Raw genomic sequence first — 18,472 nt, 5'->3', positions numbered from 1 at the left:
AATAATTCATGCCTGTGGGGTGACTGGGTAAAGCACCAAGAGTTCAGTAAATTAATAATTCAGTTACTCCTGAGCCCAGGCTGCTGCCAGGCCCCCCTGGCCTCGCCCGGGAGCCCAGCCTCTCCTCTCATTCAGGTCCTTGGTGTATCTCCCTGAATAGATGGATTAGGTTCAGAGGCCAAAACGGGGCAGCAGTTTATTTTTTATTTCCCTCCCTTTGGAAGGGAGCCCAGCATAAGCAGACCAGGCTGGGGGAAAGCCAAGGAAGCACCAGGAACCCAGGCTCTTTCTCTTCGCTCTGCAAAGTGAGGATCCTGCTTCGTGGTCCGAGGTGACTGCTGGTGCTCAGCAGTCACATCTGCTTCCCAGTCAGCAGGAGGAAAACAGGGCAAACAAGGCTGTCTCTAAGGACATCGTGATGGTCAGTCACACAGCCAAACCTGGCTGCACATGATCTCCTGGGCGTCTTCCTCCTCAGGGACTTTCTGCAGTTTTCTAAGCCTGTCTCTTGAGGGCCACGTGAGCACAGAGCCCTGTACCACCTGGACTCCCTTCCCACCCATCTGTAAGAATTCAGCTCCCCTGGGTGAGCCAAGAAGGCGCCCCCGCCCCCCATGCCACACTTTGCTGGAGGTAGGCAGCGCAGGAGCAGCGTCATGAGGCCAGCGGGCACCAGCTGGCCAGTCCTGTCCAGACCCCCGTGCCTCTGTCTGCCAGAGGGGGCAGGGCACGGAGATGGGCCTCAGGCCCTTGATGCTCCTTTCACTGCCCAAGGGACTAGCTTGAGGCTGGAACCTCAGCTGACCAGCCTCCAAGCCCAGCCCACGCTTGAGGGGCTGGGTGGCCTTGGCCTCTCTGGTGTTGCTTCCTCATCTCTCCAGCTGGGACACGCCCAGGCTGTCAGGTCACTGGTGAGGGGCTCCCTGGGGTTGGGTCAGCCTCGCCTGTCCATCCGGGTGTCCTGCCAAAGGTCCCATCAGCTGTAGGCTCTGCCTGCCCTGTGTGTGTCCTGAGGCGAGGGGGGGCTCTCTGGAAGGAGTGTGGGCAGCACAGCCTTCCCAGGAAGCACGTGGGCGAGGACTGCCCCGTGTCCACACAGCACCTGACCACTGATGTCATGGGGCCTCTCTCCAGACCTGGGTATGTTTGGAAGCAGATTGAGTTAATGAAAAAAAAAACTCACAACTCTTCTGCAGACGTTACCAAGAAGGGACAGCCTCAGCCCAGCATTTTCTGTGCTGCATTTGGAGAGGGGCTCCCCAGCCTGCTGCTGCCAGCTCAGAACTTGATGATCTGGGTTTTTCTGCAGGCAGAGGGGAGGGGCTGCCTGCCCTCGGGCCAGGCCAGGCCTGTGCTGCGGCACTGGGTCAGGTGCAGGCACACCCGCACAGGGTCACACCAGAGTGATGGGGAAGCCGTTCCCTCTCAGGCAGTGGCTCACATGCCTGTGCCTCCTGGGAGCGGTTCGTCTCCTCTGGGCTGTCTCCCCACCCTCACCCTCCTGGGCCTGCAGCTGCCCCCTCTCAGAGGGAATGACACCATGGACAGCCAGCCCGGCCTTGTGGCCCTGGAGAGCCGCGCCTGAGGGCCCCTTCCTGCCACAGGAAAGAGGAGGCGGCCACCCGCCCCACGTGGGGTGCTCAGCAGCTTCCACCCCACAGTGGGACTTGGAGCCAAAATCAGACTTCCACTTTTTCTAACAAACTGAGCAGAAGCTGGGCTGCTTGGTGCTGTCAGGGGCATAGGCACCAGGGGCCCCTGGTGGGGTTGGCAGCAGGCAGTGCTGATGAGGGTGACGGTGGTGTGTTACGCCGTGAGCTCCCCGTTTTGGCATCCTCCTAAAGGTTGTCATTTCCTTCCTGTGATGAGGACCCAGGCCTCAGGGAGGCCCGGCCGCTTTCCAGAGAGAACCATCCTGGTGCCCTGTGGTGTCCCATGGGCCTGGGGCAAGGCCGGCAGTCAGGGCAGGCTGGGGTAGCAGGTGCCGTTGCTGAGTGCCGCCAGGTGCTCACGCAGCCCTCGGAGGAATGTTCTCCCAGGTTGTCTCTCTGAATTTCTGATGCCCCTTGGAGTCCAGGTTTGGTTTTGTTTAGAGACAGAGTCTCGCTCTGTTGCCCAGGCTGGAGTGCAGTGGCAATCACAGCTCACTGCAGCCTTGAACTCCTGGGCTCAAGTGATCCTCCCACCTCAGCCTGCAGGCAGCTCGGACTGCCCGGAGGTGCGCACCACCATGCCTTGCCTGGAGTAGGGTTTTTAAAACTAATCATTGAGATGCGACCTTCGTGGTAATGGCCTCTGTCCTCATCGTGGGACCCCTGGTCCCTGGGAGATCCAAGCACACTGTTGGAAGAGAGGACTTTCGGAGTCCCTCTCAGAGCTTCCCTCATCACACCATGTCCTTGTCCTCGGGGGCTGGAATGTGACAGGCATGCTTGTTGCTTCACTGAAGCCGACCCCCCAAGGACTCTTCTCTGAGCCACGGAAAACCATTTTCTTCCAGTAACTGAGTCAGAAGAAATGCAACAGTATTTCTTAGAAAAAAAAAAAGTTCTGTCATTCTGACTGTAAATGGCAGCGTCCTCACCCACAATTAGGGAGCTTCCCCTCTGCTGGCACTGGTAGAAAAATGGCCATTGTTTCAGGATCTGAGTTTAGAAACGTGCGGGTTAGACCCTTGTTTCATGGATCCCACCCCCGCACCCCCATCAGCTTCGGGCATGGGAGGGGAAGGGCACACCCTGGACAAATGCAATGCAAGCAGGACTGGCGCGGCTGGCCCCGTGTGATGGCCCCTTTGCACCCTACACCCTGTCCCAGGCAGCAGGGAGGCTTTTGTGATCTTCATTATTTCATAGACATCATTCCTTCTTGGGCCAAATGTCCTATTAGGTTGTTTATGTAATATTTAAGTACAGACAGTATAGAAATAGATAAAGAAAACGTTATGGTCACATTTGGGCTTATGGGTTTTCACTGAGCTCTCAACTCCTATCAGTTTAAACATTTTTATAGTAAAATGCTGAAAAAAATTCATTATCTCACTGCTGAGACAGCCACTGAATAGTCCATTCCTGTCTGGGTGGTGTTTTTTCTGAGCATGTATGTATCTTAAAACCATGACCACAGAGTGCTGTTGTCCTGCACATTGGAAGGGGATAGACCCTTGCTCGTGGAACCCCATGGTCAGCTCCAGGGGTTGGTGCAGGCATTTCTCCATGTCTTCATGTCTTGTTGGCACCCCCGCCGTGGGCTGCAGGACCATCCACTGTGTGCCTACCGTCAGCCTCCACCTGCATGACCATGACTCCCTGTGACGGCTCACGCTCCAGTGCACACCCTCTGAGGCGGCCCTGCCATGTCTCAGCCCTTCCCTCCAGGGCCAGCACCTTCCTAGAGGTGGAGTTTCTGCACCAGCCCCTCACCAGGCTCGAGTCTCCTGTGCCCCTCCTTCCCCACCCCAGCTCTGGACTTCCCACATGCCCTGAACCAGGTTTGAAGTCTCATTTCTGGCTGGAGTCCTGAGCTTCCGGAAGGCAGAGTCAGCAATAAGAAGATGCAGGCATGAGTTTGGGTCAGAGCAGCACTCAAAGGCAGAGGAGACAAAATGAAGCTCCCTGCAGCCATGGGCGTGAGCCACTGGAGGAGCGAGGGACAGGTACCGTGGGCTGCAGGGCCCGGCCTGGCTGATACTGGCCTCACCGGTTACCTGCCTGTCCCGCCCTCCTGCCTGGAAGACACTCGGAGCTCATGGGCTGTACCTGTAGGATTTTCCCGGGGGTGCTCTGTGTTTGTCCCAGACCAGATCAGGCCAGGTCTAAGTTTATCCTGTAAGAATCCAGACTCTGGACTTTAGAACTCGCCACGCCCTGACAGCAGGGCCCAGATCTTATCCGATTGTGGGATGCACTAAACCAGTGCCCAGAAAAATGTCAGAACAGCTTCAGGTTGCAGAGGGCATTAAACCAAGCATAATTAAATGCCAAAGTGCACGATCCAGGCGGTCATCGTGTGTTCTGTCACAAGAAGCAGCAGTTTGTGCAGACTAGAATTATTTCATAGTGCATTTCCAGTTCTTTGACGTTTCCTGCTTCATCTTTGAAATCCATGTGAGTTTTGCACTCAGGGCCATTACTCATCCAACCTTGTTTTCCTATAGAGTGAACCAGACCCTCCTTGGTCTGGCCCTGCCTGTGTGCCTTAGCCTCACTGGCCATGCCCTCACCTCACCCGCCTCGGAGCTGCCCTGTTACCCGCAGAGGGTCTCAGGGGCTGACCCCTCCCACCCCTTGTGAGAGGGAGGGACGTTGGCCGGCGGCACAGACACAGGTGACCCCAGCTGCCGATGTGGCGCCTTGGGGATGGCCACACGTCACAGCTGCTGCCCACTGACTGGACGGTGGTAGTGAACAGCCAGCGGTGTGGACAGGGTCTCCGCATCACCCTCGAGTGACCAGTGTGTGCCCCATTCAGGAGTGAACGCTGAGAGCCCTGGGTCTGTCCCAGTACATGGCATGCACAGGTGTTCACAGAGATCTACGCTGGAGGTCAGGGTGCTGTGAGTGCCATGCAGCCGGACCACAGCTTAGGGCTGTGCTCACAGAAGATGCCAGAGGTTTGCCACCCTGAAAGAACATCATTTGCCAGCAAAGTCACTGGGCAGGGTCCCCAGCCTCCTGCATCAGGTTGGCAGCAATGAGGGAGATCCCGTAGGAGAGAAGTGGCCCTGTTTGCATCCCCAAGGCACTCATGGACGGTGAACCAACCACCAGCCGGATGCTTGGGCTGGGCAGGACCTGTGGTTCCTTCCCAGAGTGGCCACGGAGCATTCCGACTCATTAATGCATGGTTACTAAACCTCAGGGCAACCCCCACTGCCTTGGAACCTGGCCACCCTTGAGGTGGTCTGCCTTCACTGATACCCACAGGGGCCCTCCACCCCTTTTGTGGAGCCTGTCTTGCTCACCACAGCAGCGTAGTTCGTAGGAGGAGAGGAGAGGGGAGAGGAAGTGCTGAAGACGCCTGGGATTTGCTGGGCATGGAGGTAGCAGGGGGTTGCAAGCAGAGCAAAGGGTAGAGACGGGGCGGGGAGCTCTGGGGACGGAGGCTCTGGCTTGACAAGACTGGTCCACCTGGAAGGCCAGCTGGGCCTCTCAGGCTGCCTTCTAGGATCTCACTTTTGTCTTTCTTCCTTTCTTTAAACTTTGATTCACACGAAGTGTTTGGGACATACAAAAGAACTTCATAATGTACATAGGAAATAAATGGTCACAGTGAACACCTGTACCCCCAGCTGCTCACCGGAGGCGCGAAAACATGATCGGCACCACGTGAGGCACCGTGAGCACCCAGTGCCGCCCTAGCCCCACACCCCAGGGCTAGCCTCTGACTTGAATTTTCCTGTTTCAGCTCATCACTTGTTTAAAAAACTGGGCTCAGTGGCTCACGCCTGTCATCTCAGCACTCTGGGAGGCCGAGGCAGGCTAAACACCTGAGGTCAGGAGTTCGAGACCAGCCTGGGCAACATGGCGAAATCCCATCTCTACTAAAAATACCAAAAAATTAGCACACACCTGTAATCCCAGCTACTCAGGAGGCTGAGGCAGGAGAATTGCTTGAACCCAGGAGACGGAGGTTGCAGTGAGCCCAGATCACGCCACTGCACTCCAGCCTGGGCAACAGAGCGAGACTGTCTCAATAATCATAATTTCAACATACATATATATATATATCCCTGAATAGTGTTTTCTGGGGATTTATTTTTGAGAACTTGATAAAATACACGTTACCATCCTAATCCAGTCTTGATGTGCACAGCCTTCTTCGTCACGTTTCCCATGGTGGTGTGAGTAGCTGCTGTTTGTTCATTTTTATTGCTGAGTGCAGTATGCCACCATGGAGGTAAGGACGCCACCGTGGTGGGCATTTGGAGCTGTTACCAGAATGCCCCTGCAGTCTCCCCCACACCTCCTGTGTACACAGCCAGGTTTCTCTGCGATGTGCATCTGGGAGAGGACTCGCTGCATCTTGGGGTATATGTACCTTCTGCTTTCCAGTGAAGACACTTGGAGATGACTGTTCTCACTGTCTCATTCACATCCGTAAGCAGATGGCAGGAGGGTTGCCCTGTATTCGTGCCTACTCTTGCTGCTGCCCGGCTTTGCCTTCCCACCACTCTCCTGCTATTGCCTGTGGCTTCCTGTGCCACTGCCTTGGTAACTGACACACTGGAGCCTCTTTCCATACGCTTTGTTGGTCAGTTTCCTCATTTTCTTTTACTTTTAATTTTTTTTAAGTAATTCATATACGTACTTAAAAACAGTTCCAATTGGCTTATGATGAAAACCAGCAGATCTGCTTTCTCTTTCCAGCCTCTCCAGAGAACCGTTTGCAGCTTTCTCAATATACTTCTAGTGTTTACTTTCATATTTCTAAATAACGTATAGTGCCATTTCTTTCTTTTTTTTTTTTTTTTTTTTTGAGACGGAGTCTCGCTCTGTCGCCCGGGCTGGAGTGCAGTGGCCGGATCTCAGCTCACTGCAAGCTCCGCCTCCCGGGTTTACGCCATTCTCCTGCCTCAGCCTCCCAAGTGGCTGGGACTACAGGCGCCCGCCACCTCGCCCGGCTAGTTTTTTGTATTTTTTTAGTAGAGACGGGGTTTCACCGTGTTAGCCAGGATGGTCTCGATTTCCTGACCTCGTGATCCACCCGTCTCGGCCTCCCAAAGTGCTGGGATTACAGGCTTGAGCCACCGCGCCCGGCCCATAGTGCCATTTCTTAATTTATTGATTTAGATATTCTCTGTTTACTTTGTTTCGATAGATGGTGAAGCATTCTTACACCCTCACACAGTCTGTCCTCACCCCGCCCATCATCCACATACAGTTAAAGCTCACGTTTTATTAAATCAGTATTCACTGTTACAGTCATCACTGTTTACATGATGATGCCTTCAAAACCATCATTTACCTCTGAGGCAAGTAGTATACTTATTTTCTTTTCTATGTAACTTTTTGTTTTTCCTGGAATTCATGATTGCCTTGTATTTTTACTTGCCTTATTTTCTATCTTCATGGATTTTTTCCAAATGATTCCAGAATCTGCCACACACCTACCGTTCATTTTTTCCCACCAACTACTCAGTTGTGTCAGGCCATCTGTCCATCCCCCCCACCCCACCCCCTTTTTTGAGACTGAGTCTCTGTCACCCAGGTGCAATCTCGGCCCACTGTAGTCTCCGCCTACTGCATTCAAGTGATTCTCCTGCCTCAACCTCCCAAGTAGCTGGGAACACAGACATGTGCCACCACACCCAGCTAATTTTTGTATTTTTAGTAGAGACATGGTTTTGCCACATTGGCCAGGCTAGTCTCGAACTCCTGACCTCAAGCGACCCACCCACCTCGGCCTCCCAAAGTGTTGGGATTACAGGTGTGAGCCACCACGCCCGGCCTTTGCCCTTTTTAACTAGAGCTTCTGTCCCCTTGCTCGTGACAGGCCCAGTGGGATGTGTTGCTGACATCCTGGAACCGCCCCCTGGGTTGGAGCTCCTGGCTCCCAAGTTTGCTTTTTTTGTTTTGTTTTGTTTTGTTTCTTTTCCTTTTTTTGCTAAATGAGATGCCTACTCCAGGATCTTCTAAAATAAGATTCACAGAAGGTAAATTTCCTAAGTCTTTGTATGTCTAAAGATGTCTCTACTGCCCACACTTGATTGATAGTTTGGCTGGGTATGAGACTGCATGGGTCATTTTCCCTCTGTCTTTTGAAGACCTTGCTCCATTGGTTTCTAACATATGGCACTGCGATGGAGAAGCATGCCCTTTATGTATTTTTTTCTGTTCAGATGCTTCAAGGGTCAACTTTTTAGTCATCTGTTCAGTCCCCACATTCATTTTCTCGGCACTTGGTGAGCCATTTCAGTCTCAGTGAATGATGTACTCCAATTCTGGTTATTTCTCTCATCATCTCTCCTCTATTTTCTCTCTTCCCTCTTTCTGGAAGCCTTGCCGGCAGGCACTTGGAGCACTTGGATGGATAGACCCTGCTGGATAGTGGTAGGCACAAAGCCCCCTGCTTTGTGGGGTCCCAGGTGTCAGTGCAGGGAAGGCTGCTCTGGGGTGCAGACCCTTCCGCAGGGGGTGCAGGGCAGGGATTAGATGAGCCTGGGCTCCTGAGGGCAGAGGCTGGGGACCACCTTGAGTGTGCAGATCATTCCTCGAACATCTGAGCTGTGAGTCGCCCCCCTGGCACCTCCAGAGAGCACATGTCAGAGAGCTGACTAGATCCAGGGTGGGCCATTTGGGGAGTCCTCTGTACCTCACCACACCCCGCCCTCTTCCCACTTCTGTTCGACACCTCCACCCCACCTTTTGGCAGATGACAGACTGGAGAGTAAACAGCAGATGCGTCTGGCAATGCATGCAGTGGAGGAAAGAAGACAGAGCACGGGAGGTGGGACAGGACGAGGTGGAGCTGGGGCACTGAGGCAGAGGATAGCCAGGACGTGCCTGTGGCCAGCAGTGCCTGCAGTGTTCGGCAGAGGGAAGGCAGAGGGGAGGGGAGGGCTCTGCGTGGTGGGCATAGGACTGGATGCCTCTGGCTCCTAAAGAATGCCACCAGCTCTGGAGGGGTGTGCCAGGGAGGGGCTTTCATGCCATTCAGGCAGGGGTAGGTAGGAACTAGATGGTGGCCAAGGGCAGGTCACCCTCCCTGGCTCAGCTGTCACTTCTGCAGAAAGGGACAGGAACACACACATTTGGCTACTGGCCTCACAGGCAACTTCTAGAGTCTGCCTGGCCCTTTATACCACAGGCCGTGTCTAGGGGACAGAACCAGGGGACCCAGGGCATGGCGATGTTCTGAGCAGGGAAGGTGCGCAGGGAGCCGTGGGAACAGTGTAAGCCCCTGGGCCTTAGGACGGGGGCCTCGGTCAGCTCCTCAGGGTCCCCCAGGCGCAGTGCCCGTTGCGCCATTTTGTTGCAAGATGCAGAGCCGCTGGACCGGCACTGCTAATGAGAACATGCATGTCTCTGCACACACCTGCCTCCCTGGTGTGGTTCCCCAGCAGCTGTCCCTGCAGCGGGAGGCCTTGGTCCAGAAGGGTTATTTGGGAAATGGACGCAGGAAGGACAGGTGAGGCTGACAGGCTTGGTGATTCCAGGGACCATGAGGGTTTCGGCTGGTTCAGGTGCCCCTTGCCCCCACCGTTGCCCCTGTTGGTGCCTGCTGGGCCTTCTGTGCACAGAAGTCCTTGGCAAAGGAGAGAGCCAGGCCTGGGGCGGTAAAGGAGAAAGTGTCACCTCCTGTGCTCTGAGGGCTCCAGACTTAGATGGTTTTCAAATGAGTATCTGTCTTCAGCAGCTCACCCTCCCAGCTTTTTCAGAAACCAAAGAGTAAATTGCTCATGGCTCTTCTAAGTGGCTTGCACACGAAAAACCTAAGTCATTGCAATGGCTGGACCCAGAAAACCGAGCCCTCTCCTCTCCTCCTCCCTGTCTCTGGCCCCCAGCTGTGCCGCAGTTGTACCGGGGTCTCACTGTCCCCTCAAGACACTGCCCCTGCAGGCGCAGGCAGAGAGGCCTTTGTTCCCCTCAGCTGTGTCCTGTAGAGAGGATGCCGCTGTCGGACACGTGATAACTGAGCTGGCTGCCACCCTAACCCATGATGGTCAGTAGGTCGTGTGCCATCTGGGGCTACTAGAGCCGGCCCACTGTGTACACCACACGTGCCCGCTGGGTGCTCTGGGCTCCTTCTGTACTCCACTGGCAACCGCTTATCTTTTTGAGCTGGGTCTTAAAGGTGGAGAGGTCTGACCAAGGGGCGGTCACTCACACTGGCATTCCAACGGAGGGCATGGCCCGTGCAGAGACCAGGGGTGATGTACCTGTGTGCTCCTACCTGCAGACCATGACGGGGCTGGGGAGGGGGTGCCCAGGCCGCATCGGGAGGGCGGCAGGTGGATGCTGCAGCCTCTCCACCGCAGAGGCCCCAAGCTTCGTGGGGTGAGGAGGCTGTCATTCAGAAAGGTCGCTGCCAGGGAGAAGGGACTCAGAGAAGGGAGCCTGTGCCTGTGGCCCATGCTGCCCTCACCACCAGGCTCCTGCCTTCGAGTGGCCAGGGACCATCTGAACCCCCAGGGGACCTGGGTATGGGGTTGGTGTCGACCGTGTTCTGGCCCTTCCCATGGTGCCGGCTTCACCTCAGTTCCTCCGCACTCTGGTGCTGACCTGGCATTTGCAGTTACGTGCCCTAGTGGCAGCTGCTCGAGCTTGGCTGCCAAGACCCACGGTATGGTCAGACCGTGTGCAGCCGAGGAATGAGTTCCTCCCAGGAGGGGGAAAGCCCTCAGGGGTCCGTGTGGCTGTAACTCACAGGGTCATTGGCTGGGGCTAGGAGGGCAAGCCTCTCTGTTGGTTGACGCATCACACTGTGGTTTTCTGTGTTCAGAAGAAACCCTCACACTGGCCTGTCTCCATCCATTTGGTCAAGGCCCCACAGGCGTGGGGAGCGGAAGTCCATGCAGCCCGATGCCTCCCCTGGACACAGGGTCAGCTAGGAAGGCATGGATGGCCTCTCTTCTGAGCAGTCAGGGCCCTGTGAGCCCGAGGCGGGAGACAGAAGCCTGCCCCGGCCGCCTCGGGCCCTTACTCCCTGGCCCGTGGTCATTTTTGGTTCTAAAGCATTTATCTCACCTGCTACCTGAAGAAGGTCCCACCCTCTGGCCCTTGAGGCCCTGAGTGCCCAGGAGCTGCTGCCATCAGCACGGATGGGTGGTACCAGGCAGGCGATGGGTGCAGGGTGGTACCAGGCAGGCGATGTGTGCAGGGTGGTACCAGGCAGGCGATGGGTGCAGGGTGCTCAGGGAGGGCCAGGTGTGCCTTGGGGCATGTGAAGAGGGAGCCTGGAGCAGGGAAGCTGAGGCCTGCTCTCGCCCCTGCTGACCACAGCTTGTCTGGCCCCTGGAGACCAGCCGTGCCTGACCCTGGGGTTGTCAGCTCAGTCCTGCCGGGTCCTCCCTCCACCCCATCTGCTGGGAGCTCCTCAAGGGCAGGGTCTGGGCCTGCCAGGCCACAGAGAACACCAGGCGGATGACAGCTGCCTGTCCCTTCCTCGGCAGTCTGCATGCAGTAGTGCTGGCCTTGCTGTCTGTCCCTGGAGCCATCACTGGCAGCCCCACCTGCTTTAGAGCTGCCCCCGCTGAGGCTTTCTGACATGTCCCCCTAGGCGGGGGTGGCCTGCAGTGGCACCGTACCACTTGCCAGGCACTGTGCCTCCCTCCCCATAGGGAGGTGTGCAGTCAGATCAGGGCAGCTGCCAGCAGACGCCAGGAAGCGCTTTGTGTTCCCTGGGGTCCCCCCATGCCCCCCCCCCATCCCCTTCCGGCCCAGGGCAGTGTGAGGGGAGGAGGAGGGCAGTGTGGGTAACTTCCATATTGCCATCTGGGGAGTCCTGGCGGTGGGTCAGGGCCCTTCTAGAGCTGCTCCCCCGGGCAGTGAGGGGCCCTGTGGGCTCCTAGGCTGCCAGCCCGGCCCTGGTTCTCCTTGACCTGAGGCCCACCCACCCCGGCACGGGCAGGAGCCAGGAGGAGGAACCGTCTAAGAATGACTGCAGCCTCCCTGGGGCTGACCCCACACACACACTGGGCACACCTGCAGCTGCCGCCACATTTTACCCACCTGTCCAGTGTCCTGACGCCTCCAGCCTGGCGTCATCACGAGCCTGGCAAAGACATGCTCCATGCTGGGCTCCTGCCGTGCAGGGGACGGTGGGAGGTGGAGCCTTCCTTGGGTCGTTTCTCCCTTGTGCAGGCACCCTTACGTACTGTGCAAAGCATTGGCGTCTTGGGAGACAACCCACCAAGTAGAGTTGGAGACTGTATAAGTCATGGCTTCCCCTGGGGTCCTGGGCTGGATGGTCCACTGGGTCCAACCACCAGGCCTTGGTAGGATCCTGGGACTGGGACTGGAGGTGACCCTCCCTGACCCCTGCCCACCCTCTGCTCCTGCTGAGTGGCTCCTTGGGTGGCACCGTGCCCAGGCTATAAACAGCTGGTGAACACTGCTGGCCTCAGGCAGCTGTGGCTCTGGGACCTCCCTGGATGAGGTATTGGCGGCTTCACCCACCAGCAGGAAAAAGTCAGGTTGTCCCTCCAGAGGAGCCAGGCCAGGCACTGCAGGGCACTGTGGTGATCACCCTGGGTAGCCATGTGACCGTGGCATGCTCCTTGGCATCTCTGATACCGGGTTTTGAAACGGCTGTTGGAGATCTAAATGCAGGCATTGGTTGGCCTCAGAGGTGAAGCCCAAACCCCTGTAGTGGGGACTTTGACTCCGAGCAGCCCTGGTAGCACCCCTCATGCTGCCACAGCCCTCACCTCCTCTTCCCCGTCTCCTTGCAGGAAATTCTACTACATCACCCTGCTACGAGACCCCGTGTCCCGCTACCTGAGTGAGTGGCGGCATGTGCAGAGGGGTGCCACGTGGAAGACGTCGTTGCACATGTGTGACGGGCGCACGCCCACGCCCGAGGAGCTGCCGCCCTGCTACGAGGGCACGGACTGGTCGGGCTGCACACTGCAGGAGTTCATGGACTGCCCGTACAACCTGGCCAACAACCGCCAGGTGCGCATGCTGGCCGACCTGAGCCTGGTGGGCTGCTACAACCTGTCCTTCATCCCCGAGGGCAAGCGAGCCCAGCTGCTGCTTGAGAGCGCCAAGAAGAACCTGCGGGGCATGGCCTTCTTCGGCCTGACCGAGTTCCAGCGCAAGACGCAGTACCTGTTCGAGCGGACGTTCAACCTCAAGTTCATCCGGCCCTTCATGCAGTACAACAGCACGCGGGCGGGCGGCGTGGAGGTGGACGAGGACACCATCCGGCGCATCGAGGAGCTCAACGACCTGGACATGCAGCTGTATGACTACGCCAAGGACCTCTTCCAGCAGCGCTACCAGTACAAGCGGCAGCTGGAGCGCAGGGAGCAACGCCTGAGGAGCCGCGAGGAGCGCCTGCTGCACCGGGCCAAGGAGGCACTGCCGCGGGAGGACGCTGAGGAGCCGGGCCGCGTGCCCACCGAGGACTACATGAGCCACATCATTGAGAAGTGGTAGTGGCGGTGGTGGCCACAGGGAGGCCTCTTGGGGGGTGTGGGGGTTAAAACAGGACAGACAACAGGTCCACCCAAGACTGTCATGGGGAGAGTGTCCCACACCTGCCCCCCAGAGAGAGCTGTGTCCTGAAAATAAACAGAACAGGGACATAGTAGGGCTGGGTGGGGATGGGGGCTTGAGGAATTGACAGGTGCAGCCAGTGGGTCAGAGGAAAGCATGCTCGGAGGATGCCATGGGCAGGGCAGGGCCTCCAGAGCAGGGGTTGTGCCTGCTTTCCTGGCCCCCTTGGATTTATCACAAAAACTGAAGGTTTGCACAAGAGACAAGGACAGCAGAAAGTGGACCTGCCAGGCCAGGAGCGTGTCCCTCACCAACTATGCACACGGCACTTGCTCTTAGCTCCTCTGTCCAGGCTACTAGGAGTGAGACCAGCTTCTGGCAACTGCCCCAGTTCCAGGCCATCCCATAGGCCCTCCCCTTCTGGCTGTCCCCAAAGCCCCAAGGCCTGGGGAGCCCCCAGCTCACCCAAGGTCGGGGCCCACTCCCATCTGAGGCAGAGAAGACTCGAGTCCAGCCCCCAGGAGGCCCACTCCACTCTGGCCCATGGTCCTGCTTCGTGCTTTGGGTCAGGAGGCCAAAGCTGATGTTCAGGCCCCACCCACGCCCCACAGTCCTCAGACCAAGGAGGGGTTTGGGGAGTGGGCCCAAGCTGCATTGCCGGCCTTCCGTGGACCGACTGGGAGCCCAGGAGTGGGGAGGCTTTGTGGCCAGGGATGCTGCCACTTGTGGCTGAGTCCCTGGCTGGCCTTTGGAGGTGACCACTCAGGCAGACCTGGATCAGACTGGAAGGGCTGGGGACCGAGCGCTCCCCTGCCTCTGTTCTCCTTTATGACCCATTGGGATTTGCTAGCAGGCTGCCCCAGCCCCATCACCAAGACACATACTCAAGAGCTCAAATACCACTGCTGCCACCAGCGTGTGGATTAAGTTCGTCAGGCTTCCATCGGCTGGAGCGTGGGACCATAGCCCCTGTCCAGGAGACATACCCTCGGACCACAGTGGCTCTGGATGGCCAGGAACAGGGACTCGAGCTTTCAGATTCTCAACTGGCCTTGACAAAACAGCTGTAGGTGGCCTCCCTGACACCAGATACTCAGCCCTCTCCACCCTGGCTCTCCTTGCATTTCCCCATGCTGCCCACCCCCTGGCAAAAGGCTGGCCATGCTCTCTGTTCCCAGCAGCTTTGCAGGTTTTCCCACTGGCTGCAATGGCCCTACTAAAAGCCATGTTGCATATCCGTTGTAAGCACGTGCCCTGTGCCCTGTCCCCATCCCTTATGCCTAGGAGGCCAGGCTGGTGTCTCTACGAGGGCCCCCACAGGCGTCCTGGGTCCCCCAGAGAGCAGACTGGTGTGCTCAGGCTGCAGGCTGACTCAGAGGCAGGGCAGTGGGCTCTCCAGGTCACCTGGCTGGGGTTGGCGGGGGTCCTCTCTCTTGCCCCAGCTTTCACTCAGCCACCGCAGCTGCCCCACCGTGGGGTGGAGATGTGGGTCACCACGGGCTTCGGAGCAAGTGTCTTCTGCAGCACAGGAAGGCGAAGGTGTGGTCAGATGAGGTTGCTGCCCCTGGAGGTCTGGCATAAAGGCCCCACCCTCAGGTCTCCTACACTAGCCCCATTTTACTTTGGGGTCCAAGGACAGGGTGGTCAACAGGGTAGGGTGGGCAGCGTGCTAGCCAGGGTCACCTCCCTGGGTGGATGCATCACACTAAGGAAGTGAGTGCCAAGGGGATGTGGTGGTGTGGTTCTTTCAAAGGGAGGTCAGGGTCAATGGGAATCTGCTCGGACACTCAGCACTGGGGTGGGTGCACTCCTGGGAGGGAGGAGGAGCATGTTCAGGGGAGCCTGGGGTCTTGCACAAGCCACATGGGGCACCTTGGCCTCCTGGCAGGAGGTGGACACCCAGCCAGAGGCCTGGCTCAAGGTGGCCTCACCTGGCCATGGGCTTCCTGGGTGCGCCAGCCCGAGCGCAGGTTGTTTTGTACATATTGGAGTATGTGTTAACTTATGCCCCGCATCCCAACTCACACGGAAGCACGGGTCTCGTCTCAGTCTCTCCGCTGCATTTGGAAAGCAGTCTCCTCTCGGGCCTGCGCCAGGCTGAGGTGTCCCGAGGTGGTGGCAACTGGCAGTGCCCTCAGCCCCCAAGTGTCCGGCCTGGCACTTCCCGTTCAGGCCACCTGCTTTGGGTCAACGGTTCCTTTGCCAGCAGCATCTCCTAAATTGTAAGGACTCTGTCCACCCAGAGCCCTCCCAGGGCTGCGAGGACGGAAGCAGGCAGGCAGTGGAGCTAACAGCTTAGTCACCAGGACCCCCAGACCTGCAAACGTCCCTTCCTGGAGGGGGAAGCCAGGAATAGCAGAACTGCCCACGAAACAAGGCTGTGAACTTTCGGGAACTGGAACTGTTTAACTTGAGCCCAGGATCGTTTAAAGCTTTATTTATTTATAGCTTCTTCTTAAAAAAAAGTGTTGAGAAGAAATGTTTTGGTTATTCATACAAAAAAAAACATGAGTTGATGGAAAAGCAAGTCATAATCATCTAATTGTTTTTGTCTAGGTCGAGAATGAATGTTAGCCGATGAAATAAACTCTGACAAGGAGTGGTGGGCGTGCTGTGGTCTCTGCGGCATAGCTGCCCCTCCCAGTGGGGGGGGTCTCACACCAAGTCCCAAGGGTGGGGTGTGTTGCACAGGTGCAGGGGGCTCAGTGAGGACAGTCACATTAAGGCATTCTGAAAGAAAAAAATGGGACTTTGTCATCACCATAAAGAGTAACCATTTATTCATCATCAGTGACAGTATTTGGGAAGATGACACCCAGTTGAGAGGGAGGCAGGCGCCACTGAGTTACATTCTCATTAACCTCCTCCCTCCCTGTCTTTTGAAATTTTGGAAGATTTCAAATGACAAAGAGGGTGGAGGAATAGTTCATGGACACCCACATGCTCTTAGCCTAAATTCTTCACCTTCTTTTATCCTGTGCCCACACTTTCTCATACACGCACACATGCGCATGCCTTTCTCATACACACACACATGCGCATGCCTTTCTCATACACGCACACATGCGCATGCCTTTCTGAAACATCTGAAAGTAGATTGTGATCATCAGAATACTGCACTTCTAAATCCATCAGCTCGTGTCTCCTAAGGATGTTCTACCACAAAACCCTGTTATCCCAGCCCCCACATTTTATAACAATACAATATTTTCCAATATCCAGATCTTCCGCTTGTTCTAGAGATGCCTTCGGAGCATTTCGTAGCCCCAGGACCACACGATCCTCTGTGTGCCTCTCCTGTCTCCTTGAATGGAGGAGAGAGTCTCGGCCACCCCTTCTTTTTTCCCAATCTTTCTTAGGATTGACTTATTTGACTAATACGGGCCAGTTGTCTTAAAAGGTCTGCAGATGCAAGTTTCCTAGTGGTCAGATTTGGTGACATTGGGCAGGAAGGCCCTCGGGCGAGGCACGTTCCGTCAGCCCAGGTGTCTTGTGGCTCTGTTCCCTGGATGGGGGAAGTCCAGCCTCCCTGCTGGGGCCCTGGGGAAAACCAGCCATAGTGGTCACCTGCCAGCTCGTATCTGCCACCATCCCAGTGACAAAGGTCACCGTGGTGTTTCTAGGAGGGTCAAGGCTTATACCCGCCACCATCCCAGTGACAAAGGTCACCAGGGTGTTTCTGGGAGAGTCACAGCACAAGCAGGGCGGGAGTCAGAACGAGCCAGAAGGAGGCTGGGTGCAGTGACTCACACCCAGCACTTTGGGAGGCTGAGGCAGGCAGATCACTGGAGGTCAGGAGTTCAAGACCAGCCTGGCCAACACGGTAAAACCCTGTCTCTACCAAAAACATAGAAAATCATCCAGGCGTGGTGGTACATGCCTGTAATCCTAGCTACTTGGGAGGCTGAGGCAGGAGAATCGCTTGAACCCGGGAGGTGGAGGTTGCAGTGAGCCGAGATCGTGCCACTGCACTCCAGCCTGGGCAACAGAACGAGGCTTCATCTCAAAAAATAAATAAATAAAGGAAGTCCACCTGAGCCAAAGACCCAGGAGGCTCGGGTCTGCCCCCTGCCCAGCCCTCATCCCCACTTCCTGCCCACTGCCACACAGTCCTGTGAGCGTCAGGCTCACCGGATCCTCCAAGGTCCCCTACCCCCTTCTATCCTGCCAGGGAAACCCACATCTGTCCTTGCTCTTGGGCCTCTGGGTTTGGACAAAGGCAGCTCCTCCACCACCCAGCCTCGTGGCCAGCACCACATGCCTCATCCCTCCTGCCCCAGCGTTCCGTCTTCACACAAGATGCTCCAGCCATGGCCAGCCACGGTCCCATCCCTGGATGGGCCTACTGGGCCTGCTCCCCACTGCTCCCCTTGGGCTTCATGCCAAAGCCATCAGGCCAGTATCAGTCCTCACACCCTGCTCAGCTGGGGGCACCTCTGCACACAGCGCTGGGTTCTCTTCCTCGGGGAAGCTGGGCCCCCACGACCCCTACCTAGGTATGGTCTCCCAGGTGCCTGGCTTGGGGCCCCTGGTCCCCTTCATTGTGGCACAGAGAGGAGCCCATCCTCAGGCCACCCTCGCAAAGGTGGGAGCCCCAAGACCTCTCCCGGGAGTGTACACCTGGACTTGGGGAGCTTCCAGACTAGGAGCACTCGGGGGCACACAGTGTATTCATGATATGAGAACACCTTCCTAGGAGGGCCTCACCTCAGGGCTCCAAGGACAGCCCTGCAGGGAGAGCCTGGGTCTGGCTCCCTGACATGTAGCGGCAGCAGCAGAGAAACTTACAGGAGTCGCTTTGTCAGATCAGGTCTTGGGTTCCAAGTGGACCGCTGGCTGCTGTTCGCTCCTGTGCCTCCATTTCCTTCTCTGTGAAATGGGAAAGCTGGGCCAGGCGCAGTGGCTCACGCCTGTAATCTCAACACTTTGGGAGGCCTAGGCAGGCGGGTGACCTGAGGCCAGGAGTTTGAGACCAGCCTGGCCAACATGGCAAAACCCCATCTCTACTAAAAATATAAAAAATTAGCCAAGAGTGGTGGCGGGCACCTGTCATACCCGCTACTCGGGAGACTGAGGCAGGAGAATCACTTGAACCCAGGAGGCAGAGGTTGCAGTGAGCCAAGATCATGCCACTGCACTCCAGCCAGGCAACAGACTTCATCTCAAAAAAAAAAAAAGGAGGAAGGCTGCCGTGAGGATCCCGCTGCATCGGGGGAGCCGGCCTGGCCCCACACCTGCCCACAAAGGCGGACGAAACGCGGACCACAAATGAGCCACCTGGGGGGCTTGTTGAAAGCACAGAATCCTGG

At 56.8% G+C, this 18,472-nt stretch overlaps 1 protein-coding gene and 1 long non-coding RNA gene across 2 annotated transcripts in view; one reads left to right on the top strand and one right to left on the bottom strand.

Moving 5' to 3' along the window:
* Positions 1 to 15,763, top strand: part of HS6ST1 (heparan sulfate 6-O-sulfotransferase 1) — a 53,787-nt gene extending 38,024 nt beyond the window's left edge. Inside the window, exon 2 of the mRNA XM_017867361.1 lies at positions 12,395 to 15,763. Coding sequence (XP_017722850.1) covers positions 12,395 to 13,103 — 709 coding nt within the window. The 3' untranslated portion in view covers positions 13,104 to 15,763. The remainder of the gene's footprint in view (positions 1 to 12,394) is intronic.
* LOC108526551 (uncharacterized) lies at positions 14,889 to 18,047 on the bottom strand. Its single transcript, XR_001884553.1, has 2 exons — positions 17,952 to 18,047; positions 14,889 to 15,893 (listed from the first exon to the last, which is right to left on the bottom strand). It is a non-coding gene; the product is annotated as an uncharacterized LOC108526551 (long non-coding RNA).
* Positions 18,048 to 18,472: the final 425 nt, after the last annotated feature.

This window comes from Rhinopithecus bieti, unplaced genomic scaffold (genome assembly GCF_001698545.2).
Source record: "Rhinopithecus bieti isolate Rb0 unplaced genomic scaffold, ASM169854v2 scaffold_3906, whole genome shotgun sequence".
In the NCBI taxonomy this organism is placed as follows: domain Eukaryota; kingdom Metazoa; phylum Chordata; class Mammalia; order Primates; family Cercopithecidae; genus Rhinopithecus; species Rhinopithecus bieti.
Note: the sequence above shows the minus strand (reverse complement) of the source record. Positions and strands in the feature narration are given on the sequence as shown.